Source organism: Brassica oleracea, chromosome C6 (assembly GCF_000695525.1).
Source record: "Brassica oleracea var. oleracea cultivar TO1000 chromosome C6, BOL, whole genome shotgun sequence".
Taxonomy (NCBI): domain Eukaryota; kingdom Viridiplantae; phylum Streptophyta; class Magnoliopsida; order Brassicales; family Brassicaceae; genus Brassica; species Brassica oleracea.
The window spans coordinates 37,304,187-37,331,900 of record NC_027753.1 but is presented as its reverse complement, the minus strand read 5'-3'; the positions used below and the strand labels follow the sequence as shown (position 1 = coordinate 37,331,900).

Sequence of the window (27,714 nt, the reverse complement as noted above, 5' to 3'; positions counted from 1 at the left end):
CTGGTAGATTTAATATGTAGGTAGGTGATGAGTCTGTTGAAAAGATAGAAGAGGAGAAAGAAGAAGAGGAGAAAGAGAAGGAGAAAGAAGAAGAGAGTGGAGAATCTATAGACTTGAATTGAGGTACTGATCTTGTACTTTTGGATAAGATATTGAAATGTTCTAGCTATTGATCAGTCTTGCAAGTAACTCATTTGAGTTTGTGGGTTTAGTTTGTGGGTTTAGTATTGAGTTAATATAGAAAGGAACTTGACTAACTCACACTGATCTTGTTATCTTTGTTCACACTGAGCTTTTATTCTTTTGCTTGTGACAAGCCAATTTAGTGAGTGCAAGACAGGAAAAAAAAAACAAGCGTTGACGTTGAATATATTCTTGTGTGTTTACTTATCAAATCCATTTAGAAGTTGGGAGAGAGTGAGAAAATCAAGCGTTGACGTTGAGTATATTCTTGTGTGCTTACTTATCAAATCACATCCTTTTACGAACAGGTATTAGAGCAAGAAAGTCAACAATATTTGGGGATCAATATGTGCATTTCAACGTCAGCATCCCTACGTAAGTCTCCATACAACACAGTTATTTTGCTTGAAATGTTAATGCTTGTGTTGATGTCTCTGCCCTTACATACAAGTTATGAGAATCATTGAATAACTCCAAGTTGCTATCTTTTTTCCTTCTTGCAGGCTGAAGACAAGTAAAGAAGCTGGAAGCTGGAGCAAAGTGAATCATGATATCAGAGTTATAACTTTTTTTTTACATAAAACAGAGAGTTATGAAAAACTGAAGTCTATTGAATTTAATTTATATCACATTTGTATTCAGAAATTTTCAATGACATTAAAATTGAGTTTAGATTGAGTTTATACAAATTTTCTATAATTTTTATTTTCTATAAGTATATAAATTTGTAAATTGAGTTTACAATAATTGATTATGAACAAAATTGAGCTAATTGTTAAAAAGAATAATAATGGGTGGTCTTGGGTTATTTCCAATGGGTATGGGCTAACTTGGGTGTGGGTGTTTTTGGGTATGGATATTAAATGGGTGTGAGTGTTTTTGGGTATTGGTGTTAAATGGCCCAACTGTACACACCCATTTGGGTGTGGGCCGCCCAACTTGACATCCCTACCCTCACCCACATCCCTCTGGATCCAGACTCGCTCCTCGAGATCAACGGTGTTCGATGCTCTCAAGGAGTTTCCTCTCAGCTGAGGAGAGACCGTGTTGATAAGAGATCTGAAGCCGTTACTTACATCAGCACAGACAGCATCAGGCTATCCGGTAGCGTGAGGTTTGAGGTGTATGACAGAGAAGAGCTGGTTTTGTCTGGGACGTTGGAGTTGTCTGGTAGTAATAATGGCTTCACAGGGGAGTCTGTTAAGCATAGCGTGAAGCGGTGGGGGATGAGCTGTGAAGCTGAGATCACTGCAGGGTGTGGTTTCTTGAAGGAGAAGAAACACATTGGTTGTTCTGAGATGTCATCATCTCCGTTGTTGCCGACTGTTGAAGTTTATGTCACTGGTTGCTTCTCTGGAACACCTATCATCTTGACCAAGACGCTTCAGCTTGGTTTTAGGAAGAAGCAGGTCAATAGAGTGGCTGCGTTAGATTCGATTCCTGAGTATGAGACCGGCGAGACTCATAAAGGCAACTCGTCTGAGCTTGATTTTCAGGTAATTTTTCATTTTGCTGTTTCACTTAAACTCATTGAATGCGTTAACTTAGGATATGAATCCTTCTTGTTTCTTGGTACCTTAAGGAAGATATTGAAGTGGACCAATTAGTGATATATGATCATGTGATGTATGGGGCCTGACATATTATAGTATTACATAGAAAGCTCTCTCTCTCTCTCTTGCCTCTTGTCATGTGATCTTAATATCTGAAGTCTTATCCTCCTGTCTGCTACATTCAGTTCTTATGTGGTTCATTGTGGTTATCACATTAGTGCCACAATATATCAACTTTAGTTTATGCATAGACTACTTACCAGGGAAGTTGTTAACCTATTGAAAAGTCAGTGTTAAGATTAGCTTATGCTTGAAGGTTTTATTGCAGTTGACCTATTTGGGAATGGTTCTTTGATCTCACTGTAGGTTTAATAGCTTCCCTTAAACTATATATTAGTGTCCAAACACCAGTATGCATACAAACCATTGGCCATTGTGTCTTTAGTTGATTACCTCTATGAATGTATATCTTTCTTGTTTTTCTTTTCAGAGAGGGGCATTAACTACTACTACATACAAGGATTCTCTCTGTTGCTGAGTTCTTTGCAAAGTTTTTGTCCTAAGTGTGAGAGTGTTACTGTGTGTAGGTAACAGAATACGGAAGGTATAAACAAGACTATGAAGGAGAATACGGAGACATGTATATGGGAAGAGAGTACGCAGATGTTGAAGATGGCGAAATGTCTTGGTTCAACGCTGGTGTGAGGGTTGGTGTTGGAATTGGTCTTGGCGTCTGTGTAGGTCTCGGCATTGGTGTTGGCCTTCTGGTGCGAACCTATCAATCAACCACCAGAAACTTCAGAAGAAGAGTCATCTAGTAGTTTCACTTAAACTTGCCTCAAGCTTCTTGTCCTTCTCTGTCTCTCTCTAACTCCACTCCAACGCAAATCTCTAAACTTAATAGAGTTTAATAGCTAATACATTTGTGTAGTATGATAATCTTTCTTCATGTGTGTGTGTTTTTTTTTCTCTTTGTGCCTTCAAATTTTGAAAGAAACCATTCTCTTCTTCTTTGGTTTGTTGAGATTGATGATACTGAAAGAAACAAAGCTTGTCTGCTTCCTGTAAATAAATGCATTTTTGAGTGTAAAGTGTTTTTGGATTCACTTTCAAGACCTGCTTATAACACACAAATCCTTTTATTTAATCAAATACCGAGTCTAAATCTTACATCTCTGCGTCTCTCCTCTAAGCATCAAGAGCTATATCTTTATCTTAGTCCCCATATGAAAAAGGGTTGGTTACAACAATACATAGCCTTTCAAAGCCAGTTTCAAGGGTTGGTTTGGATTGGCTCAGGAGCAATCTCAGCTCCGGAAAATTCACTGCTGCTGTGAACCAGTCCCCAAAAGTCTGCAGTTTTAGCATCGTCTTGGTTCATTTGCTTAGAGAACTCTTCATGGTTATACTGCAACAAAGCCTTCCCTCCAAACTCCGTTGGGAGGTTCTCCTCGTCGAAAAACGAGCTCATAAGCTCCACGCTTTCAGGGTTCTTCGGGTAAACAAACTTCACCTTGATGAATGTCTTTGCATCAATGAAGTACTTCACTATCTGCACAACAACAAAATGCTCATCATTCATTACTGTGTAGACAAACATCATTAGCTAATGTTTTGCCTCTAACCTTCCAGAATGCCTCAAAGAGCCTTGGAGGGTTATAGAGGAAAGCGACAGCTAGTCTCTCAGGGTAGTGATTCTGCAGTATGTTGATAGTTTCTCTAGCGGATTTGATAGGCACACTGGTGCTCAGCGACCAGTCCGTAAAATCAATGAGCCAAGACATCTGTTCTTGATCCTCAGGGAGATTCATGATAGCATTCTCAATGAGATACACTAAATGTTTCATCTGGTTCTCCAAAGACTTGGTGTTCTGCAAACCTGGTCTGAGTATGAGAACAGTTCTTCCACTTCTGTCATGGAATCCAGCTTTGTAGACTTTACCAGTCTCACCTTCACCTGAGACTTCATTCTAGTAAAAAAAAAAACAAAGGAAGCCTTTTTAACTTGGTGAGTTTTCAGAGGAATCCAAGATGTGTTTGATGGCTTACCCAACGGATCTCCTCAGGTTTGAAGGTTGATCTCCATTTCAGCGTCTCTTCAAGCATCTTCTTGGCTTTGCCAACGTTCCAGTTCCTAGCTTCAAGATATCTCTTAAGACAGGGATCTGAACAGTAGAGTGAACTCCTTCCAGAGAGCTCACCTATGAGAGTCTTGACCTCTTTGATCTGTGGATCATTAAGATCAGTAAAGAAATGATCTTTCAAGAATCAGTTTAAGTGAGAGTCATGGAAAGTTTTTACCTTTGCCTCTCTGAGAGCTGCCTCGTTATTCTCTTGTTCAGCTTGCGAAGTAGTCTTGCGGCGAAACATTTTGAATCACTAGTGTGCAGTATCAAAATCTATTATTCATGAGGGAAGAACAGCACAACAGAGAAGTCACAGACATGCAAATGGACACTAGACAAGAAAAGGTTCACTTGATTCATGTGACTTGAATCACACAGACAAAGCATGACTCAGCTAACTAACTAGTTGGCTAACACTAGGCAAAAAACAAAAAAACTAAGAAACAAGTGAAAGTTTTTAGTTCCCTTTAACATTCACTTAAAGGTGGAATTGAGTCTTGTGAAGCAAAGGGATCGTTGGAAGAAGGATCAAACCAGAGAAAGGGTGAGCATTTTATTTTGATTTTTGAGTAAAGATGTTGTTCAATCTCCATCAAATTTTCGGGAATTTTGGACCACAGAAGAATAAAAATTTCACAAACACAACACCACCAAAGATCTAAACTTTAAGAGACAAAAAGGAGAAGGAAAGAGCGTACGCAGTAGTGAAGACGATAGAAGGAGCAGAAAGGAATAGCGAGAGAGATCGGGAGAGAGAGGTCCTCGTGGTGAGTGAGAGCTGAGTATGAAGCTCTGATTAAAATGGAGAAAAGTAAACGTACTAGTAGTCTTCTTCTTCAAAAGCGGCTTTAGGACAAATCACAATTGGACAGAAACAAAAATATGTCTAAAATATCTACGGCACGTACGACTCACGTTTATGTCTTGTAAGAAAGAAAAAAAAAAAAAAAAAAGGGAGAATGGATACTTAGGTTCGGCTCCGATCGGTTCGGATCGGTTCGGAGTTGAGTTTTCAAGGTTAGAAATTTTAGCTCCATTCGAATTTTTATAAATATCAGTTCGGATTCAGTTCGAATCTTTGTAGGTTCGGGTATAATCTATTTAAATTATTTTTGAAAATTAAATTCATTATATACTTTAAAATTTTTAAAATCTAAACACGAAATAATATATTATACATAAATTTGAATAAAATATGTCAAAATATCTAAACTTAACATATAAATTGGTTTGACTTGAATACGTAGATAGAGAATCAATAGATATTTTAAGTATTTTTGGTATTTTGAGTATTTTTTTTGTTATTTTAGACATTTACTTTGACTAATTTGTACTATATTCTTTAATTATTTTGGACAATTTAAAAAATATCATATATATTTTAGATATTTTTATATGTTAAATCTTAAAATTAATTAGTATATATAAATCTATTTCGAAAACATTGAAATATCCAAATTACTTCGGTTCAGATTCGGTTCCTGTTACTAATAATATCGGTTCAGATTCGATACTGTTTTTCTGGATGGATTCGATTCGATTCAAACCCTATAAAGAAGTATTGGCTGAAGCTTCACACATTACCACCGTGTCAACCACGCAGGCCAAAGAAATTATAGTTGGAGATGATCAAACCTCTTTAAAGATTTAGCTACGGTCGTTGAAACGTTAACCAATTTTATAAAAAATATACTAGTCTATACTAAAAATCATACACATCTATATCATAGGATTTTATTATTTTGTTTGGTAAAGTATCATTCATGCATAAGTGTGAAGAGTTTTCTCATTACATTTATTGTTGAAGGGGATTACATCAGGTCCATAAATAACACCCTAGGAGATGCACATTTATTTTGGGTCTTCTCAAGTTGGACAACCATGAGTCTTTGGGAGGCAAACCATGGCGATTATTCACAATTGAGTAACTTTTAATTGTAAATTACGCTCATTACTAATAAGTAATAACCAAGCCAACTACCGCTAAGAGACACGACACGCAAAGGTAACTAACATGCGCCAGATTGACAGACAAATGTACAAGGCAAAGCTCAGTGTTCAGAATAGGCACACTAGTTCGCAAATCCTGACATCTCTCACTTGAAAGTGTATGATGACTTCGATATGTTCACATTCTCAAAAACCAGGAATCACTAGGAGGTTGATTGTTTACAGATTTAAAGTAGTTTTTGGCTTTTGTTTTTGGAAAAACCAATTTTTAGACAATCAAGTTTTTAAGAAAATAGATTCCCTACATTTTTTGAAAACTAGTTTTTCAAATAACTGTCATTTTTTAAAGAAAAAACAAATTCTCAATTTTCTTGGTTTCTACATCGTGATCTCACGATGTTTTTTCTTGTTTTTTTTTTTTTAATTTAAAAGTTTTGTTACATTTGTGCATTAATATAAGAATAAATAAATAAATGATAACTACTATAAGTATGAGCAAATAAGTTTTAGTAATGAGAATTTGTTTAAAATATATAATACAAAATAATATATATTAAGAACATTCTTTTAAATTTGCCACTAAAATTAATTTAATTATTTAAATTTACTTTTATGTAAAGTTTGCATGTTTTGTTAATAATCTATTGATGTTATTTTATTGAAAACTGTGATATATTCTTATAGTAATTTTAAGTTTGTTTAAAAAATAAATTAAATTATAAGTTAACGTTTTAAAAAATAACAGAAAATAATTAAATAAAATATACTAAAATTAATTAAAACCTGAAAAAAATATCATTTGTGTTTTACTAAAAACTAAAATTACAGTAAAATCAAAAACCTAAAGCTAAAAACCAAAATTGACATTCGAGTTTTTTCAAAATCTAAAAACTACTGCAAAATCAAAAACTAAAATCTAAAAACTAAAAACCAAAAGCCAAAAACCAAAAACTAAAATATAAAAACCATCCAAACAATCATCACTTCGGTTATATATCTGATAGGCGCTATATAATAAGAGGATTAAAACACTCACATTTCAATATGAAAACTTCGTCACAAGCACAACCAAATACAATTCGCATAACACAGTAGGTGAATGCTCCCGTAACAAATCACAGACAAATCTACGCAACATCAATCATTGCTAAACATCTCATACTCATTTATCGATCGACTAAAAAGCTCACAGAAAACGAAACAAATTCAAAATCGAAATATCATCAAGAAACATATTTGATTTCCAAAGAACTTTTCATGAAAATGTCAAGCGGAGATTATTGTCGTCAACATTGTAATAAAGTTATATCACCACATAAAGAAACCAAAGCTGGTGATTGTCTGTCTTAATGACAAAGACTCAAAACAACAGTAGTAGCTTAAAAGAGAGTGCTGATCAACGTTGTTGGGAGAAGAGAGAACGGCTAATGATACCCATGGCTTCAATGTAACGATCAACGCATCTAGAGACGCAGCTACTCTCGCCACTGCTAAGGCTTGATCCTGGCTTTGTTACACATTTATCAAAGCATTTTCCTCTCAGCGTCTCTATCAACTCCTCCGCGTAAGCTTGTTGTAGCTGCGCCTGCACCTGTTCCATCAATGCTTCCGGAGACTGACCACTACCCATAGGCGGCGACGGAGATGAAAAGTCCATTTTTTTATTCCAACTGAAATACTAAACAAAACACCAAACAGTTTGTCAAACAAAAATAGAATAAATCGATATTTTAAGTACACAAAATGAGACAAAGATCTAGAGATACCGGAAGACAAGAGTGCGGTGGAGGTAGACCGACTTGTTGTTGAAGGTTTTTGTCAGGACCAGCGGAGGAGATGTTTTCTCTATCCCCTTATTAGGGTTTCGCTTTTTAACGGGCTTACCCAAAATATTTATGTGAGTCGAATAATAGGTTATTGGGCCTGTTTCGATTTAATTAGTATATAATTTTTTTTTTAATCTGACGTTTTTGCTCAATTTTTTTCAAATTTACGCAACAAAAGTTCGGGAACTAGCAATTTTGGAGCAAAAATTAAGCTCTTAAATAGTAGAGCTAGAAAAAATAATCAATGTTAGTGGACTTCGCCCCGTTTGATCCGCGGTGAGGTGAATGCGGGTCAAACGATCTGAAAATTTCAAATTAGGGATGCATATTGAGTATATCTCATGCAAAGTGGGTGCGCATGTTGTTAAATAAGAATTACAGATATCCATCAACCCACAATTTTTTTTTTTTTTGAAAAAAGCAATGTAATATGTAAAATAAAAATTATAAAAAAAATAATCATAAAATTATATTTTATATTATTTTAAGAAAAATAAACAAATTATAGAAACTAATATATATATTATTATTCTATTATCTGTTATCCGCAAATTTTGACGAGGTGAGAATATTTTTTATTTTGTGAAATATATGGGTCAAAATTTTAATAAAGAAGATTGCTTAATCCACGTGCTAACGAACCAAGTGAGGCAGATTTGACCGTCAATATTTGTGTGATTTAAAGAATTTTCTAAGTGAGTTTATTGAGTTTAGATATCTAGAATTTTATTTTGCAAAACCGACACATGATGGATAAGTTATATCAAAATATTAGTGGTCTAGGACAAAGTCTTAAAGACCACATTTGTATTAAATCATTCGGACTACATGGATACAACAGATGCGTCGCTGTTTACACACTGAGGTGAAGGTTTACTTTGAACCAGCTTATGAGAAACATGAGGATCCAATCAATCCATTTTTATTTCTCTTTTGTCTCAACTTCAACTTCATATTCACCAAGTGACAGGGTACAACAGCTTGAAACCTCATGAGAGATTAAACCACTTATACAAGGAGATGTTCTAGTATTACCTTGAGACACTTCCAAGGACTCAACGCTCCACTTGTACATTAAGCCCCAATGAGTACGACACATCCCACAATCCGTAATGTAATGTGACTCTTTCAACCCCTAAATTAGACCTCAATGATACGGAGACACTCACTAATCCCGCAAGAAAAAACCTAGGCCGAGATTGCATGTCATTCCAAGCTGTTGGTACCAAAAGAACGACATGAAGCACTTGACTTGACATCATCTACACCATAAGCGCATTCTCAAACTAAGCTCGTACTACTGGTTTTCGACGTCCCGATTGGTTACACTGGATCATGACTTTGTAAGTTGAATCTAGACTATGAAGAAAATGCTTTTGTTATTGATTTCACTCTCTTAGGTTTTACAGTCGTAGCATTACAAGATTATATAGGGAGAGCCCAAACACAGGAAACCCTAGTTACTAAGACAGGTGTCAACATCCTATGCCTTCCAAGGAATTGAGGGCTGCAAACTGGTTGTATAATGCAGGACCAAAGCGTGCTTCTGTACCGCCAGCTACTATCCTCTTTCCTCTGCTCTTCTCTTCTCTTGCTTTGACTTTGTCTTCATGTGATAGAGCCGTTGGAAGTTGTTGCAGAGTGGGCTTGGACTGAGATACGGAATGGGCCTGATTTGTCTTGAACTCTTGTGGTTTCAGTACCGAAGCGCTAGCGTTTTGCTCCTTGTTGAGTAGAGCTTCGCTTGAACTAATATCCCCCCTCAAACTATGCGTGGGAGGAACGTCAACGCCTAGTTTAAATCTCAGGCTGCGGAAGAGGTCTGTTGGGAGAGACTTGGTAAAGATATCTGCTAGTTGGAGCTGAGCCGGAATGTGTTTCACGACGAGAGAACCCAAAGCCACCCTTTCACACACATAATGGTAATCTGTTTCAAAGTGTTTGGTTCTTTTGTGAAAGGCTGGATTGGCAGTCAGATAGATCGAAGACAAGTTATCTCCAAACAGCTCTGGTGTGACCGGAAGAGAAATTCCAAGTTCTCGAAGCAATATGCTTATCCAAGCCATCTCCGAAGCCGTTTCAGACAAGGAGCGATACTCTGCTTCCGTTGAACTTCTTGATACTGTGGGTTGCTTCTTCGACGACCAGGAGATCAGATTCTGCCCTAGGAAAGTACAGAACCCCCCTGTTGACCTTCTAGTGGTTGGACAACCTGCCCAATCGCTGTCACTATATGCCCGCAGAGTACAATCCGTATTGTTTAATGAAGACACTCTCATTGTTACGGTTCCTTTTACATATCGAAGAATCCGCTTGAGGTTCGCAAAGTCAGAAACAGGCGGAGCAAGCATCTTCTGACACACGTGATTCACTGCGAACTGAATGTACGGTCTAGTGAGCGTGAGGGATTGGAGTTTACCTGCTAGGCTCCGAAAGTATTGCGGATCAGAGAAGGGAACATCTTGATCAGGGACTTTGTTGAGCTGGAGAGGCAGTGGAGTGTTTACCGGTGCACATTCCTCCATGCCTGCAGTCATAAGAAGATCAGTCGCATACTGTTTTTGAGACAGGAACATGCCTTGCTCAAAGAATGTAGTCTGAATCCCGAGAAAGTAATGTAACCGCCCGAGATCCTTCATGCGAAACTTTGAGTTCAGCTCATCAAGCAATCTTTTAAGTGTGACTGAGTTGTTTTCCGTGATGGCCATGTCGTCAACATACAGCAATAGCATGATGATATTGCCTTCTTTAGAGTAGATGAACAGAGAGGGTCTTTGACACTGCATACAAAGCCAAACTCAATGAGGAAGGCACTGAGTTTGTTGAACCAAGCCCGTGGAGATTGTTTGAGTCCGTAGAGAGATTTGTGCAGGAGACAGACGTGGTCTGGTTTAGTCTTGTCTACAAACCCCTGAGGCTGCTTCATATAAACCGTTTCTGTGAGATCACCATGTAAAAAGGCGTTCTTGACGTCCATTTGTTTTACATCCCACTGCATAATTGTGGCAAGATGAAGAACTATCCGAACTGTAGCTGTTCTCACCACCGGGCTATATGTTTCGAGGTAATCCACTCCTTCCTCTTGATTGTTTCCTTGAGCCACCAATCTTGATCTATAACCCTTAACTGTTCCATAAGCATTCAACTTAACTTTGTGAATCCATTTGTTTCCAAGAGCATGCATATCTTTTGTTCGTGGAACTAATGACCATGTGTTTGTGATGGCGCAGTTCTCAATCTCTTCTCCCATTGCTCCTGACCATCTTGAGTCTTTGAGAGCCTCTGCAAGTGTAGTAGGCGTTGGACTTGTTGTTCTGTGAGTGAGAAGCGCATATTTGGGATTTGGCTTCCTGATTCCCGCTTTCCCACGAGTGATCATGGAGTCTTGAGATGAAGAACCTGGAACGTTGTGGACCTCTGAGACAGTACTGCCAGTTTCATGATTGTTGATTGATGAAGCAGCTATATTGTTGCTGCTTATGATCTCTGACACTGACGGAGAAGAAGATGATCCTGAGCCTGTACTCAACACCGACCTGATTAATCTGGAGCTTTGTTGAAGCGGCGGAAAGTCATCTTCAGTAAACAGCGAAGCAGCACACTGAGGCTCACTCCTGGTAACTGATCTTGGTATTGTGATTGGTACAGAGACTGAGACAGAGGAACGCAATGGCTCGTTCATAGATGGTTGAACTTCAGGTGATAGAAAGCTTTTCTGCCACGCAGTTAAGGATGGAGTTGCCGCTTGTGGATGAGCATTAGAATATATACTGCCTGAGATCCTTCATGCGAAACTTTGAGTTCAGCTCATCGAGCAATCTTTTAAGTGTGACTGAGTTGTTTCCCGTGATGGCCATGTCGTCAACATACAACAATAGCATGATGATGTTGCCTTCTTTAGAGTAGATGAACAGAGAGGGGTCTTTGACACTGCATACAAAGCCAAACTCAATGAGGAAGTCACTGAATTTGTTGAACCAAGCCCGTGGAGATTGTTTGAGTCCGTAGAGAGATTTGTGCAGGAGACAGACGTGGTCTGGTTTAGTCTTGTCTACAAACCCCAGAGGCTGCTTCATATAAACCGTTTCTGTGAGATCCCCATGTAAAAAGGCGTTCTTGACGTCTATTTGTTTTACATCCCACTGCATAATTGTGGCAAGATGAAGAACTATCCGAACTGTAGCTGTTCTCACCACCGGGCTATATGTTTCGAGGTAATCCACTCCTTCCTCTTGATTGTTTCCTTGAGCCACCAATCTTGATCTATAACCCTTAACTGTTCCATAAGCATTCAACTTAACTTTGTGAATCCATTTGTTTCCAAGAACATGCATATCTTTTGTTCGTGGAACAAATGACCATGTGTTTGTGATGGCGCAGTTCTCAATCTCTTCTCCCATTGCTCCTGACCATCTTGAGTCTTTGAGAGCCTCTGCAAGTGTAGTAGGCGTTGGACTTGTTGTTCTGTGAGTGAGAAGCGCATATTTGGGATTTGGCTTCCTGATTCCCGCTTTCCCACGAGTGATCATGGAGTCTTGAGATGAAGAACCTGGAACGTTGTTGGTACAGAGACTGAGACAGAGGAACGCAATGGCTCGTTCATAGATGGTTGAACTTCAGGTGATAGAAAGCTTTTCTGCCACGCAGCTAAGGATGGAGTTGCCGCTTGTGGATGAGCATTAGAATATATACTGCCAAAAGGAAAGCTCAACTCATCAAACAGAACATGCCTTGCGTTGTATACACGCCCTGTAGGTGGATACAAACATCTGTAACCTTTGAACTTATCATTGTAGCCGAGAAAGACACAATGAAGAGATCTTGGATCAAACTTTGTAGCCGCATATTCTCTAAGCATTGGGTAACAAGAGCATCCAAAAGATCGCAATGATGAGTAATCAGGTGCTTTGCTGAAAAGGGCTTCATAAGGACTTCTTCTATCATCTAGAACAGAGGAGGGTAGGAGATTACTCAGAAAGCTTGCCGTGTAGAAAGCTTCTACCTAGTATCTCTGTGGAGTCTTGCTTTGGAACATCATGGTCAGACCGAGTTCTGTGATGTGGCGATGCTTTCTCTCTGCCAAACCGTTTTGTTGCGGGGTATGAGGGCATGAGACAAGTTGTTGAATTCCACAATCACGAAGGTGAGCCAGGAACTTGTTGCTGATGAATTCACCACCTCCATCGCACTGAAATGTAGTTATCTTTGTTGACAGTTGGTTTTCAACCAGATTCTGGAACTGTGTGAATATGTTGAAGAAATCTGTTTTGTGTTTAAGGGGATATAACCAACAAAAACGGGAATAGTTGCCAACAAAGATAACATAAAAGCGGAATCCTTGAATAAAAGTGACAGGAGAGGGACCCCAGAGATCACAATGGACTCTCTCTAGAGGCCTTGATGCAACAAAACTAGAAGCAACAAAAGGTAAGCGACTACTTTTCCCTAGTTGACATGATTCACTCATCTTCGAGGTACATTTATTGACCATGATAGACTTGTTTTGACTCAGAAACTGCAAGACTTGACTGTGTGGATGCCCCAGCCTTCAATGCCACACTTCATCACTGGCAGAGACTTGACGAGTGGAGTAGAAGGTTTGAAGCTTTGGTTCCGGTAGCACATAGAGATCCTCACGGGTGCTTCCTTGTCTCAGGACCCTTTTGGTTTGCTTGTCCTTAATACAAACGCCATCAGCATCAAATTCAAAGGAACATGGGAAGTCACGAGTAAGTTTAGATACTGACAATAGAGATTTCGTGATATCTGGACACACTAAGACATCTCGAAGGGGTAGAGTACCTGATGTGGAAGCTATGTCAGCAGACCCAACGTGAGTGATCGGTAGGAAGTTGCCATCTCCTATGAGAACTGCATCGCTTCCTCTGTAGGGTTGCGTGTATGCCAAGTTCTGTGTAGAGTTGGTGATGTGAGCACTGGCTCCGGAATCGGCAAACCACTCGGACCCTCCGTTATCTGTGACATCAGTGATACGCATTGCGGCTAAGGCAACCGAGAGTTCTTCTTCATTATAACTGTTGTTGAACATGTTCCAACATCGCAAAGCTGAGTGACCGTAGCGACCACAAATCTGACAAGAGGGCCTGTCTTCAGATGAAACAGAGGAGGCTGAAGAGGATCCTGAACGAGATCCATCAGATGAAAGTTGCTGATGAAATCCACGACCTCTTGTAGAGAAGTTTCCTCGTCCTCTTCCACCACCGAACCTTCTGTTTGACTGTCCTCGTCCTCGTTGATAGTAGTATCCAGAGTTGTAGTTTGCTCTCTCTGCGTTGAAGGCAAGATGCGGTGAGACATCAGTTGAGACATTGTATCTCTGTATACGAGCATCGTAGCTGTGGAGTCGAGGAACAAGGTCTTCAAGGGTTGGATTTGGCATCATGTCTACGGCTCCTTCGATGCTTGTGATGAGGGGCTCATAGTCTTTGCCCAAACCTTGAAGAGTCGCAAAGATCTTCATTTTCTCAGAGACAGGACTTCCGATTGACGTCAGTTGGTCACACACAAGCTTGATGTCTGTCAGATAGTCAGTCATGGACTTTTGTTGCTTGGCTACAGTCTGAAGCTTTCGCTGCAGCTCAAAGAGTCGTGAAGAAGTTGGACGGTTGTAGTACTTGGCGAGTGTGAGCCAGATCTCCTGAGAAGTGGAGCAAGATACCACCATGCTCTGGATGTCTTCGGAGAAGGACCCTAGCAGCCAAGACTTGATGACTTGATCTGTTTGAAACCAAGTGTGATAATCCGGGTTTGTCGCTGGAGTCTCAGTACCATTGATGCCAGGAACACTGATGGTTGGAGGTGGTCGTGGTGTAGATCCGTTGACAAAACCCAGTAAACGCTGCCCATTTAGGAATGCTTCAAACTGGTTTTTCCAAAGAAGGTAGTTTCTCTCGGTGAGTTTTACTGTGACAGAGTTCACAATGTCTAAGGTTGGAGGTGTATAGAGTTCAACAGCTTCCATGGCTCTGATACCATGTAAGTTGAATCTAGACTATGAAGAAAATGCTTTTGTTATTGATTTCACTCTCTTAGGTTTTACAGCCGTAGCATTACAAGATTATATAGGGAGAGTTCAAACACAGGAAACCCTAGTTACTAAGAGAGGTGTCAACATCCAATGCCTTTCAAGGAACTGAGGGCCGCAATCTGGTTGTATAATGCAAGACCACAGCGTGCTTCCGTACCGCCAGCTACTATCCTTTTTCCTCTGCTCTTTTCTTCTCTTGCTTTGACTTTGTCTTCATGTGATAGAGCCGTTGGAAGTCGTTGCAGAGTGGGCTTGGACTGAGATGCGGAATGGGCCTGATTTGTCTTGAACTCTTGTGGGTTCAGTACCGAGGCGCTGTCGTTTTGCTCCTTGTTGAGTAGAGCTTCGCTTGAACTAATAGACTTATCGTCAATCAAGTCCTTTTAACATGTTTCTCTTAACGTGCTTTTGCCTTTCTTTTAAGGTAGCTTATGTCTATCTGAATATGTTGCTTTGGTTCATATTGGTTACACTGGGTCATGACTTATCGTCATCTTATGCCATTTCTATCGCCTTGTGTAACTTTTTGTTGCAGTATAAATATTTCTATCCATTTAAGGCAGCTTAAATATTTGATTATATAGTGAAGATAACTTGTAGTTCGTTACTTCCCTAGTAAAAGGGGTCCTTTGCCTAAAATACATGAGACGAAAAGTAAAAGACGATAGTAAAACGATGGTAGTTTATCTAAACAGTTATAATGATCATATCCATTGGACAATCTTCTCCGATCAAATTGCAAAATAATCAGCGGACAAACCAGAAATCAAAAGCTCACGGGTCAATGGTCTATCTAGACTTTCCGGATATAACAATACGTTTACAATATCAGTTTATACACGACCCTAGTTACAGCTGATTAGGATTTAGGATTGCATTACCGACAGGAATACAGGAATATAAGCGAAAAATACATAGCTCAGAATTTTTTGCACCAGTCAGATCAAAGATTTAATAATCTCATATGTCCAGACATAAATAGAAGCAAATTCATCATCGCAATATAAAGCTGTACTTAAATCAAACAAAAAGATCAATACTCAGAGAAGCTACATAGTTATAGCGAAGGCAGACATGTCTACATGGCATCAATTCAGACCGCCCGTCTGCTTATCTCATCACTGTATGATCCGAATACAAACCACAAGAAAAAAAAAACTATTCAAATTCGATTAAAAAGAATCATGGCATCAGATAATAAGCGGAGATTGTTTGTCAACACTATTATTCTGTGTTTTAAGCATAAATTAATCAATTCATCATCTGCCACAAAATAAAAATACCCCTAAATTAAAAGAGAGATTTCGGTCGATTCATTTGACGCCAAAGCAAGAGAAAATTATGCAATGGGTTGGTAAGATAACCATCTCAATCTCTGCACCCGTTCTTAACATCTCTACCATTCTTTGTGATTTTACTCATCATGGGTAGAAACGTGGGTAAACAAATGCACTTAAATCAACTAAACTAGGGAAAAAACTTCAAAAAAAAATAAACATATAAACACACCGATGTTTCATGAACACACAAAGAAACCAAACGAATCAATAAACGCATTAAGTGGAGGAAAAAGGAACTGGGGCTGCCTGTTGTGTAAGAATTGGGGTTTATCGTTATTTATATAGCGGAGATCCTTTTGTTTCTCGTGATCTAGGGTTTCGCTTTTCTTAAACCGGCATAGTGTATCATTATAATGGGCCGGATAATAATTTAAGTTTGGCCCATTAGGATACTTTTTAAAGGCCCGCGGAGAATAGACTTTTCTTTACAGACAAATAGCGGCGCGAAAATCAAATTCTTTTGGCGGCAAAATCGTCGATCTGATATCTCTACTTCTCCTTTTCGAACCAACACAGATCCATTGGCCACCGTTTACAATTTTCTCAATCACTTGAGCCGGAGGTTAACAAATCGGAGATGGTCACCGACAAGCAGCTTTCTCCAATCGGAGGATCGAGTGTCCCGGTTCCGAACAGGATGCTTAGGCTATTGAAGAAGGCTACATCAATCTCCGATCTATGTCCTGGTTCTAGAGAAGCCGACGGTGAAGATTTGGAGAAGGATGGAATCGAAAAAGACGAGATGCGATCTGATTTAGAGGGTTTGGGTGTGGAGGAAGGAGTTAACGCGAGGAAGGCTCTCGACTTCGATTCAGTGCCTGAGCTTAGTCCCGTGATTGAAGATCTGGGCGAGAAATCTGAAGAGGCAATCTCTGAAATGGAAACGAGAGAGGAAACTAGGGTCTCTGAAATCGATTCCGCATCTGAGGAATCGGGAGAGAAAATCGAAGAAGAGATCTGTGAAATGGAAACAAGAGATTCGGAGTCGAGTGTGCCTGAGATCGATCCCGCATCTGAGGAAATGAGCGAGGGAGGCGAAGAGGAGATCCCTGAAATGAAAACTAGGGTTTCGGAATCGAGCGTACCTGAGATTGATCCCGCGATTGAAGATCTGGGAGAGAAAATTGAAGAGGAGATCTCTGATTTGGAAACAAGAGAGGAAACTAGGGTTTCGGAATCGAGTGAATCTGAGGAATCGGGGGAGAAAGGCGATGAAGAAGTCGTTGAGATGGAAACAGAAGAGGAAATAATCAATGTTTGGGGATCGAAGGGAGTTAGAAAGAAGCGATCAGTTGTTCTCGAGGCCAGTGATAGCCAAGGAAAGGAGGCGAAGAGGAGCAAGAAGAAGACTGTTGATTTTGATGAGCTGCCTGCTTCTATGAACATGACCAAGAAGGTAGCTCTCTATAGCTTCTTAGTATTCGATTATTTGTTTCATTCTCCTTGATTTAATGTTTTTTTTTTTCCTCTTCTCGTAGGAAAGAAGAGAGTATCTTGACCAGCTTCGAGCAGAAAACCAGAGACTCTTGCGAGGTAAAGACTCTTATCAAATACACTACTTTATCATAGAACTGAACTGTTTTTGTGACGATTGTCTCTTGATTGGTGCTGGTATAGAAACACGAGATGCTGCCTTTGAACCCGTCCCTCTGGTGCGTAAGCCCATTTCTTCTGTCTTGGAGAAGATTCGACTAAGAAAAGAGGAGATTTCTAAGCAGTGAGTTTTACTTTTATTTTTCCCTGGCTACTGTCCCACTTATCGCTTTCGTAGTTAGTAACCACGTTTGAGTGCTAATCGTTTACGCTGTTGGCAGATTCCTTAGCAGGAAGAAATCCAATTCTAAGGACATAGATGACGGGCCTTATGGTGAGGATGTGAATGATTTTGAGGAAGTTGTAATCGAGGAGGAGAACGAAGATGTGAATTTGGAATTTACAAGCAACCAAAACCCTGACGGGGAGGATTGCTTGGAGGACTCTGCAGGTCCGTTGGGGAAGTCAGACAGTCCAACTAACAAAAAAGCTGAAAGTAACTCTACTCATCAGGTGAATGATTTTGAGGTATTTGATTGAAGTTGTGTGCATTATTTGAATGTTTGCTGATTGCTCCTCCGTGCTAAGTTCAAACCTTTGGGGATGTGACCTGTAGCTGTGTAAACTTGCAAAATCATGTTACTCTGTTAACTCTTTACGTGCATAATAATGTGTAACATGTCATTTCATTCCCAATTTACAAATGCTAAGTTTATGCAGTGGTTCAAAAGCTAGTTTTAAAAATCAGATCAAAGCTGACTCAGTTATTTTTTTGGGTTAGGATCCATCCTTGCGCTCACAAACAACTAATTTTGGAGAAGAACTTCTAGAGAAGACATCAACCAGATCCGTGGAAGAAGTGATGGCACCACCATCAGTACCTGCCAATAACCTCAAGCGAAACCCATCTCCAGCCCCTGACAAGTGAGTCTCTCTTTAGATCTGGTTACATGGGGAAATATAATTAGATATAACACTGTACATGTTCGTTAGTCAGACACTGAAAGCTTCATATAACAGTCTTCTGTATTCATAATATTTAACGGACAGATGTTAGTTAGAGTACATGAATCACTCGTGTTTTGTGCCACAATCAGCAAAGCCAATTGTCTTGTAGAGTTCAGTTGTATAGTGTATTCTTATGCTTTCTTTCTATATAATAACTAATTCACATCTGCAGTTCTGAAGAAGCAGAGTACACTAAGGAAAGTTATGATCCTGAGACCCATGATTCATCTCCTGGAGACCCTGTTAGAAAATTTATTGATGAGGTTGCTGAAGAGGAAGATGACAGTGACAACGATTTACTCCGGTTTGAAGATGATGATGATGATGAAGAAGAGGATGAAGAAGATGATGATCTCAGGGATATGATTGCCAGTCAATTTAAGGAAGATCCAAGTGACAAATATAAACGTAATGAACTGCATCAGAAGTGGCTTGAGCAACAAGATGCTGCAGGGACAGAGAAGCTCTTACATAAGCTAAAACGAGGTCTGCAGCAGGACGAAACATCATTGTTTGAAGATGAAGACGACGACGCTGATGGTGAAGAGATGGCTGAAGAGGCTGCTGATGATGAAGAAGTGACAAAACCTGAAGCCAGTGAAGATGAAAACGAAGAAGATCCGAGTCATGCAACTTCCATGCGAATGAGGATAAAGAAAATAAAAGAAATGATCCCGTTAATGTTCACAGATAAAGATGACGTTTATGTGTCATCTGACGATGAGGAAACGGAGAAGAAGCTCATACAGCAGCGATTGTACAAGAAAAGATTGGTAGGTGCTCCACATTTTATCACTTTTCCATCATACCTCTATATTCTGAAGACTGAAAAGCTTTGTTTAATATTGTCGCTTGTGCTTCCCCATGAATCTTAAAACTATTGTCTGGCACAGGAGCAAAAGGCCAAGCTTTCATCATCTACCGGGAATGAAAACTCTGAGGAAATTCTTCGCCACATCAAGAAGCCTGAGATAGGAAAGAAAGCAAAAACTTGTAAGATACCACTCAAGTCTCTCCCTTTATAAGTAGTCATCAGTTGAGTTATATTGCTTATAACCACTTTGATTAAACTGTCCTCAGCTTTTAAAGATAGGGCACTCATGGGAATAAACAAAAACCCCGCTGCATCCAAGGTATATATAAACCTTCTTTAGTTACTTTCATGTACCAATAAAGTTCGTAGAGAGGTTACTGTTTGAGAAGTGTTGCATCTTATGCCATGAATCTTTTGCAGTCATCGTTCTTGGGTAAACTTACAAAGAGTTCTATATCGGAAGGATCTCGCAAGCGCGGATCAAACGTTGTCCGTGGCTATATATTCGAACGTGATGACAGTAACAGCAAAAGCTTAAACTCAGTGCCAGAGGAACCTTCAGTTCCAGAGACGGTAAACCTCTCTCTTCTAAATTGTCACAACATCCCATCAAGGTCTCTGGTGCACACATAAATATCTTCGCCATAACAGTTGCAGATTGTTCAAGAAAAGAGCCGACCAAGAAGAGCTCCAGCAAAATTCACCGCCTCACAGTCACAAGAGAGATCAACAACATCACAGGCGACGACTGTAGAGGAGGAGAAGAGCACGAGGCAGCGAACAACCTTGTACGAGATTCTAAAGATGTCTTCAAAGAAAACTAGCTTCACTACAGGCGAGACGGTGATAAGTAGCAGCCACACTGAGTCTATCTTTGCTGCCTTCAAACTGGATACGAAACCAGTTAAGTCAAATCCACAAGTAAACACCCTCTTCCTCTTGTCGAATCTATTCTTGTAAAAGCAATTCTTAATTTTTTTTACTGTTTTTAATCTAACGAATATTTATTTAACAGGGACAGAGATGAAGTCAGTTATAACGTCTTCTTAAAGAGAACGGTGGCAATGAATCTGCACGTGTGATGAACGTGAATCACTGGATCATGTCGCTTTGTGTTTATGTGGTAACTACTCACGATGGTGGTAGGACCGTGCGGTTTGGCCTTGTCTTAATCAGATTCAAGTCTTCATTTCTCCAAAGTACATAACTTGTTGCTGTAACTAGAGTGTGATTATAGTGGGAGATTAGATCATCCAGTGTAGTCATTCGAATTTGTTGGATTGGATTTACTATCTAAAGTTTTGTTTTATATATTTAGATATATTCCAGTGAATACTGTTTTGAAAGGTCTAACAGTTATTCAAGAACTGACATCAATAGTTTCATCAGATGTTTGAACAATTCGAAGGCGAAGTCATTCACTTATTGCTTCATGGTGACATCATGAACTTCAAATGTAGAGTGAGATCAAAGAAGAGAAGATTCAAATAGAGGAGCCTGTAGCGTTACAAGCAATCAAAGGCTATCTTGTAGCCAGCCAAGAGAAAGTCTTTGCGTACAATGTTCGACTCAACACTACGTACGAACCACAGGTCCCGGGAGATGAAGTATGGTGGTGGGCCAGGGCTTGATTCAGCTGGGGTTTGGTAATAGAAGAGAGAGCTTTGTTTGGTACTAAGACCAAAGTTAAAGACATATTTTTTTTGTTAACGGTCAAAGCTTGGAATTTTTTTTAAACTTTTATAAACATCTGTCTGAATCCTACTGTAATATTCTTGTGGCAAATCTCAAGATTGATCGAAAATGATTTTTTTCAATATTATAATTTCAATATTCAATAAATGAAAGGAAAGGAAAGAGAGAGAGTGAGAGACAACTATGGCAGTGCCCTTGGTCTTCTTCCTCTTTCTCTTCCTTCTCATCTTCAGATTCGTTTACACTAATCTATGGATCCCTTGGAGGCTCCAATCTCATTTCAACAGGCTTCGCTTAACGGGACCTCGTTACCGGATATTCACCGGAAACTCGTCGGAAGTTACCCGTTTAACAGCCGAAGCGAAGTCAAAGCCGATACCTTCCGGAGACAACAACCCTCACGAGTTCGTACACCGTGTGGCGCCTCACTACCACAACTGGTCACGCGCCTACGGGAAGACTTTCCTCTACTGGTTCGGTACCAAACCGGTGGTTGCCACGTCGGATCCGAAACTAATCAGGGAAGCTTTGAAGATCAAGTCGTTTGATCGTATCGGACATAACCCTTTGTCTAAGCTTCTTTACGCTCAGGGTCTTCCTGGGCTTCGAGGTGATCAATGGGCTTTCCATAGAAGAATCGCTGTTCAAGCTTTCACCATGGATAAAGTCAAGGTACAACATCAATCTCTAAGCTCTGTATCTCGACAGTGGAATCAATCTACTAGTGTAGCTTCAGTGTTCTAAAAGTCTGTCTTTAACCGAAACTATTTAAAAAAAAAATCCGATTATATGTCTAAATTTGTTAAATTAATCACTAAAATTAATATAAATCCACAAAATTGTTTAATTTATTTTGTGTTGTATATTTAAATTTTATACTTCATTGAAATAATTTTATAATTAAACTCAAACACTAGAATATTTTATAAAACCGTAAATATATATATAAAATAAATCAATAATTCGATAATGCCTAGCTCCCTGCCTAATATTATATAAAGATTCTAGTTACACTATAGGTTTGTGATTAAAAGCTGAGATTTTTATTACAGAGGTGGGTGCCGCAAATGGTGGCAAGTACTTTGATGTTTCTGGAGAAATGGGAGGAGATGAGAAATGGAGAAGAGGAGGTTGAGCTAGATGTACACAAAGAGATACACAGTTTGTCTGCACATATGTTATCAAGAACAGCTTTTGGTAACAACGTAGAAGAAGGAAAACGAATCTTTGCGTTGCAAGAGCGTATGATGCGTCTCTTCTACCTAGTCCGATGGAGCATTTACATCCCCGGGTACAGGTAAAGTCTTCTAGAGACATTCTCCGCTAGTTTATAGAGAGAACAAGTTTTTATACTTAATGCTTCTGGTTTTTAGATTCTTGCCTTCCAAGACTAATAGAGAGATATGGAGTATTGAGAAACAAATCCGTGGTTCTATCCTGGGACTCATCGAGAAAAACAAGACAAGAGACGCGGAGATAGCAGGAACCCTGCTTCAGGCTTTTATGTCTCCTTACGTCAATCAGAATGGTCAAGAGGAGAAGCTTGGGATTGAAGAAGTTATAGATGAGTGCAAGACTTTCTACTTTGCAGCCAAAGAAACAACTGGTGATCTCATGACATGGGTGTTAGTCCTCTTAGCTATGCATCAAGAATGGCAAAGCACTGCTCGAGAAGAAGTTATACGTGTCCTTGGACCTAACGGGCTTCCCACACCAGACATCTTACAAGACCTCAAGACAGTAAGTCATTAACTTAACAATGGTTTTGTAAGAGATACTGATTACCTAATCTTTATAACAGTTAGGTATGATAATCAATGAGACGCTTCGGCTCTACCCTCCAGCGATGACACTAAACCGTGACACACTCAGGAAAGCTAAGCTAGGAAGCCTCGAGATTCCTGAAGGAACTCAACTGTACTTATCGGTTGTCGCGATGCACCACGACAGAGAGGCATGGGGAGAAGACGCGGAGGAGTTTAACCCGGGTAGGTTTGAAGACACCAGGAAAGAATCAGCTCTGCTTGTGCCGTTTGGGTTAGGGGTGAGGACTTGCGTGGGACAGAACCTCGCAGTGGTTGAGGCCAAAACAGTTCTTGCCACGATCTTGAGGCATTACAGTTTCAGGTTGTCTCCAAGTTATGTCCATGCTCCTGTTTTGTTTGTGACCTTGCAGCCTCAAAAAGGTGCTCATCTTCTCTTTAGTAGGATTTAAAGTTCTAAAAAAAATGATTATGAAGATTGTACCGGTTTAGTGTTGAGTGTTGACTCCTTTGAATCTTCCTTATGGCTTATGCCTTTAATAATGCTTGTTATGCAAGAAACAAGCTAGTCTGGTTTCATCTGTGGTTATAATTTTAAATTATGAAATTATTATAATTATTCACGAATTTGTCTAATTTCATTAATTATTATAATTTTTCTGTTCTGTGAATATTTTTGTAACCTTATGGTCTTTTGCCTAACTGACCAAACATGCATTATCTTCTGACCACACAAAAAAAAATTACAGAGAGAGAGAGACAAAAAAAGAAAGCAAGAAGAGAGAGGAGAGAGTGTTAGGCTTTGGACTTATATGTGTTTTATCCACAACAAAGAAGACGTTAAGATTCCTCTCTGTAATAACTCAAACACTCTTTTGTTTGTGGCTTCAAATCAAATGGACCCCACCCTTACCTTACATCCTGTCTGAAACAACCAAACCTACAATGTTATGTTCTGTGTGTTTGGCTCTGTCAAAGTTCTCCTTTGTGCCACACTATGCAGACACTACCAAACTCACCACCTCTCCTGCGTCGTCCCGGCGGGGACGATGACGTGGACATAGACTTCAGGGACGTGTTCGGTGGTCCGCCTAAAAGACGGTCCAAAGTTGTTGAAACCACCGGTAGACATAGCTTCAGTGAAATCAGGCGGCGTGACGTCATCGTCGACAACAGCGCGCTGATTCTCCGAGACGAGAAGCCTGTGTTCGGGGAAGACCCGTCATCCATCCGTCGTCGTTTCACTGCTGATGATTTCTTTGACGATATCTTCAGAGTGAATGAATCTTCATCATCATCTTCGCCGCAGAGGAAGATAAAGAACGAGCAAGAAACGTTCGGATCATCACTTCCGGGTTCTCGGATCCTTAGCCCGGCTCGTCCTATCCCTCACAAAGTCGAGTCTCCTCCTGGGACTTCGTTTCCTGCACAGTTCAGGTTAGTCCTGAGCGTTCGGTTCGGTTCGGTTCGGTTCGGTTCGGTTCGATTTTGATTTTCCGATAATTTAGGTTAATTCAAGTAAACCAAATATACTATATTAGTAAATACATAAACTGTATTTTAAAATTTGGTTATCCATTCGATTCTCGTTCGATTTCGGTTTTTAGGTTCTAAAACCCTTTCAAATATTTGAGAAATTTCGTTTGCTTTCGGTTTTTTTTGTTTGGTACGGTTCGGTTTCTCGGTTTCAGATAAACGTGTGCATGCCTAGTTCAGGTCATGTGTTTTTACTTGCTAAATTCTTGATGCAAAATATGATATGTTTTTGACTTTGAGTGTTGACTTTGTTTCTCAGTCTTCCTGCAAAGCTAATCAAAGGGACAGAGATGCCTACGTTTGGTTCAGCTGCTCGGAGTTTAAGCAGGAACAAGGAAGCTGCTTCAAGTTCTCCTTTGTCAAGAACTTCAAGCAAAGCTGATGATATGGTGGGGTCTACTGCTTCAGATGGTTATGTTGCTCCAAAGGTTGTTAATGGGAAAGTGAGGCAGTTTCACTTCTCTATCTACAAGTGGCCTAATAAAGGAGTTCCTGTTGCCATGTGGGGCAGTTCTAGGTTGAGCTCTATGGCTAAAGCTGAAGAGACGACACCTAGTGATTTGCGTCCTACTTCAGTTGAAGCAGAAGGAAAAAGCTCACACAATCGTCCTGGTGTTCAGAAAGAAGAGGAGATGTCTGAACAAGCCTTCTCTAGCAATGTGTCTAAAGCTCCTGATGAGGCTATGGTGAAACCTCTACATTCGTTTTTAGATGATAAGGACGAGAGACAAGGTTGGTTTCTTTAAGACATAGGTATGTTTATTTGGTTTGTGGACTTTATTAAGTTCTTTTGTCATTGCAGGTGAGGATATAGTGTTAGAGAGGGAAGAGAAAAAAGTTAAAAGCAAAGCGAAGAGTATGAGAAGCTCTGCAGGAGATTCAAGAAGCAAAAAGAAAGCACAAGGTAGTAGAAGTCCTTTGGATAGCCCGATGCCTGATAAATCCAACTTGGCAAGTACATCTTCAGTACCAGAAGTTAGCAAAGATGGAGCCAAAGGGAAAGTGATGGACTTTGTTAAGATTTTTAGTCAAGGAACTTCAGCTGGAGCAGGTGGGGAACCTCTTGGGCAAAGCTCTAGATGGAGAGCTAAAGAAAATCCTGTGACTGATATCAATAAAGACGGTGCTAAGGCCAAAGAAACTGTAAAGGCTCCTGATCAACAAAAGAAATCAACTCCAGTTACACCCGCCATGGTTTGTGGTTTTGTAAATCAAGATCTTCCTATATGTTTTACTGTGTTTTGTGGTTTTTTTACTCCTTGCTTGCAAATACTCATGCAGGACCAGGATCAGAAACCTTCACAGGCAACTCATAAAAAGGTCGCAGATAGTAGTAAGCCTAGTGGTGTTACTGAACAAGAGAAGAGACAGGAACCTAGCACAGGTAGGTTCTTGGATTGGTGTATCTGATTAAAACCTTCTTTTCACACTACATAACTAAAATATCATCTGAGCTCATCTGCTTTATTTTTCTTCTTCTGTCAGCACATGTTACCTCAGAGGATATAGACGAGCCCTTCCATGTAAATTTCCTGGTAAAAACATAACAACACTATGTAGTAGTACTACTACAACTTCAATCTTAGCTGTTATGTTTCTCTCAATAAATGGAGTGGAGCGTCTAATGTGATGAGCAGGTGGAGGATATAACACAAGATGAGAACGAAATGGAAGAAACCAGAAATGATGCTGTAGAATTCCAGGTAATAATAATACTACTGCAACTGCAAAGATATATAATCTTTTATTCAAAAAAAAAAAAAAACTCAAAACAAAATGCAAAAAATGTATAGAACATCGATGCTAAAATCCGCAAGTGGTCAAGCGGAAAGAGTGGAAACATCCGGTCTCTCCTGTCCACACTGCAATATGTAAGTATTCAACTACAGGTTAACATATTGAGACTATATGTATTTGGACAAGTTATGGACAGTTTAACTTTACAGATTCTATGGCCCGGGTGTGGATGGAAGGCGGTTCCTCTCATGGACATGATCGAAGGAAACGCAGTTCGAAAATCGTACCAGAGAGCTTTACTAATCCTTCATCCAGATAAGTTACAACAAAAGGGTGCATCCGCAAACCAGAAATACATGGCTGAGAAAGTTTTCGAGTTGTTACAGGTTTGGCTCACAAGCTAATAAGTGTTTCTACGATGATTATCTTTTGGTGTCTAAAGTCCTTTTTCCTTTGTTTGTTTGGTTTCAATCTGTTAGGAAGCATGGGACCATTTCAACACTCTCGGACCGGTTTAAAGACAAATGTTTTAGTCTTTTAGTTATTACACAAAGGCTATATGCGTTATTAAAAAGTGTACAGTTGTGGTTCTGAATACAAAAAATGTTGCAGAAATTAAATTTGTCACACAGCATCCACAGGTTTACTTGCATCAATTTTTGTTTGTTTGTTGAGGAGAGATATATCTTCTTGTTAATCATGGAAGGCTTTAAAGAGTTAAGTACGGAGTTAGGGCCGCATAATTAGTTGGGCTAAGCCCATTAAAGAGGAGTTAGTGGTTAGCCGTTAGAAAGAAAAGGTAAAAGAAACGGCAGGCCACACCACAGGGTGAGGTTGAGGTGGAGTTGGTGTTTAGATGAGATGACTTTTACGATTCTTTAACTTAACGGTAAGCTACTTTTTTAACTTCTACTTAAAGCTTTTTCAAATTCCCGTTGTGCCGCCCTTTACTCGTGTGCCAACACCACACTTCACCAAATCAGAGCCTGACTCTCTGCCAACCTCTTAATAACCACTAAACACTCTATTAGTCCATCAAAGAGAGAAGTTATATATGCTACAAGGTTATATGGCAACTATTAACCGGTGAACACTGCGAAAGAAAGACTGGAATAAATAATGTACAAATAATGAATAATGAACATCGCAAAGTAATAATAACACAATTTTACGACCCAAAAGAGAGAGAGAGAGAGAGAGAGAGGGGTCAAATCAAATTAGTTTATTTACAATCATTGTACTTGCTCTTCTTCAACGAAGCCAAAAGCTGTGATTGAGTACGAGCGACTGGAGCAGTTAATTAGAGGTTGGAGTAAAAAATAAATGTACTTGTTTCATTGAACTTCTACTGTATATGGGGTCAAACACTTAAAGCATTTGGTGCATCCCCCAAAACACACGTTTTTGAAGTTTTAACCCCCTTTTATTCCCTAAAAAGTCTACAGTTAACCCCCACTACTCTATTTTTTTTAATTCTAAATGACAAAGCGCGGCAAACTTAATCAGTTCATTAATGACACAAAAAAACGTAATTCTCACGCCCTTTAACCATTTTCTCGGTGTCTCTTTCTGAAGCAAACGATAAAAACTACCGACACGCAA

The 27,714-nt window shown here is 39.6% G+C and overlaps 6 protein-coding genes and 2 long non-coding RNA genes across 13 annotated transcripts in view; 5 read left to right on the top strand and 3 right to left on the bottom strand.

Moving 5' to 3' along the window:
• LOC106300373 (uncharacterized protein At1g01500) overlaps positions 1-2,842 on the top strand; it is a gene marked incomplete in the record, with an annotated part of 4,538 nt that extends 1,696 nt beyond the window's left edge. The window contains 2 exon segments of the mRNA XM_013736502.1: positions 1,143-1,679; positions 2,324-2,842. Coding sequence (XP_013591956.1) covers positions 1,143-1,679; positions 2,324-2,554 — 768 coding nt within the window.
• On the top strand, positions 18-855 carry LOC106300375. The gene is made up of 3 exons (XR_001262004.1): positions 18-123; positions 492-558; positions 687-855. It is a non-coding gene; the product is annotated as an uncharacterized LOC106300375 (long non-coding RNA).
• Positions 2,843-2,859: 17 nt separating the features above from the next.
• LOC106300374 (random slug protein 5) lies at positions 2,860-4,739 on the bottom strand. The gene is made up of 5 exons (XM_013736503.1): positions 4,561-4,739; positions 4,038-4,135; positions 3,786-3,962; positions 3,362-3,706; positions 2,860-3,288 (listed from the first exon to the last, which is right to left on the bottom strand). Exons 2-5 carry the CDS (start codon positions 4,104-4,106, stop codon positions 3,010-3,012), a joined length of 870 nt encoding a protein of 289 aa, XP_013591957.1. The 5' UTR covers positions 4,107-4,135; positions 4,561-4,739; the 3' UTR covers positions 2,860-3,009.
• A 2,293-nt stretch (positions 4,740-7,032) lies between these two features.
• LOC106298789 (mitochondrial import inner membrane translocase subunit TIM13-like) lies at positions 7,033-7,658 on the bottom strand. The gene is made up of 2 exons (XM_013734925.1): positions 7,579-7,658; positions 7,033-7,490 (listed from the first exon to the last, which is right to left on the bottom strand). Exon 2 carries the CDS (start codon positions 7,467-7,469, stop codon positions 7,209-7,211), a length of 261 nt encoding a protein of 86 aa, XP_013590379.1. The 5' UTR covers positions 7,470-7,490; positions 7,579-7,658; the 3' UTR covers positions 7,033-7,208.
• Positions 7,659-15,454: 7,796 nt separating this feature from the next.
• LOC106299423 lies at positions 15,455-16,267 on the bottom strand. Its single transcript, XR_001261775.1, has 2 exons — positions 16,196-16,267; positions 15,455-15,807 (listed from the first exon to the last, which is right to left on the bottom strand). It is a non-coding gene; the product is annotated as an uncharacterized LOC106299423 (long non-coding RNA).
• A 232-nt stretch (positions 16,268-16,499) lies between these two features.
• LOC106296730 (DNA ligase 1) lies at positions 16,500-20,694 on the top strand. 5 transcript variants are annotated; one of them, XM_013732953.1, is made up of 11 exons: positions 16,500-17,422; positions 17,505-17,559; positions 17,644-17,743; positions 17,841-18,072; positions 18,341-18,483; positions 18,740-19,340; positions 19,461-19,560; positions 19,648-19,700; positions 19,802-19,954; positions 20,039-20,302; positions 20,397-20,694. In XM_013732953.1, exons 1-11 carry the CDS (start codon positions 16,604-16,606, stop codon positions 20,406-20,408), a joined length of 2,532 nt encoding a protein of 843 aa, XP_013588407.1. In that variant the 5' UTR covers positions 16,500-16,603; the 3' UTR covers positions 20,409-20,694. The 5 variants fall into 5 exon arrangements, with proteins under 5 accessions (XP_013588407.1, XP_013588409.1, XP_013588408.1 ...); XM_013732955.1 differs by having other exon boundaries at positions 20,033-20,284; positions 20,403-20,694; XM_013732954.1 differs by having other exon boundaries at positions 20,033-20,284.
• Positions 20,695-21,229: 535 nt separating this feature from the next.
• LOC106296607 (cytochrome P450 734A6) lies at positions 21,230-23,460 on the top strand. Its single transcript, XM_013732781.1, has 4 exons — positions 21,230-21,748; positions 22,129-22,373; positions 22,450-22,816; positions 22,878-23,460. Exons 1-4 carry the CDS (start codon positions 21,260-21,262, stop codon positions 23,289-23,291), a joined length of 1,515 nt encoding a protein of 504 aa, XP_013588235.1. The 5' UTR covers positions 21,230-21,259; the 3' UTR covers positions 23,292-23,460.
• Positions 23,461-23,702: 242 nt separating this feature from the next.
• LOC106296674 (J domain-containing protein required for chloroplast accumulation response 1) lies at positions 23,703-26,734 on the top strand. Of its 2 annotated transcripts, none has more exons than XM_013732867.1 (9): positions 23,703-24,276; positions 24,635-25,089; positions 25,178-25,569; positions 25,657-25,759; positions 25,861-25,910; positions 26,013-26,078; positions 26,169-26,246; positions 26,322-26,498; positions 26,592-26,734. In XM_013732867.1, exons 1-9 carry the CDS (start codon positions 23,837-23,839, stop codon positions 26,628-26,630), a joined length of 1,800 nt encoding a protein of 599 aa, XP_013588321.1. In that variant the 5' UTR covers positions 23,703-23,836; the 3' UTR covers positions 26,631-26,734. The 2 variants fall into 2 exon arrangements, with proteins under 2 accessions (XP_013588321.1, XP_013588320.1); XM_013732866.1 differs by having other exon boundaries at positions 23,705-24,276; positions 24,635-25,107.
• Positions 26,735-27,714: the final 980 nt, after the last annotated feature.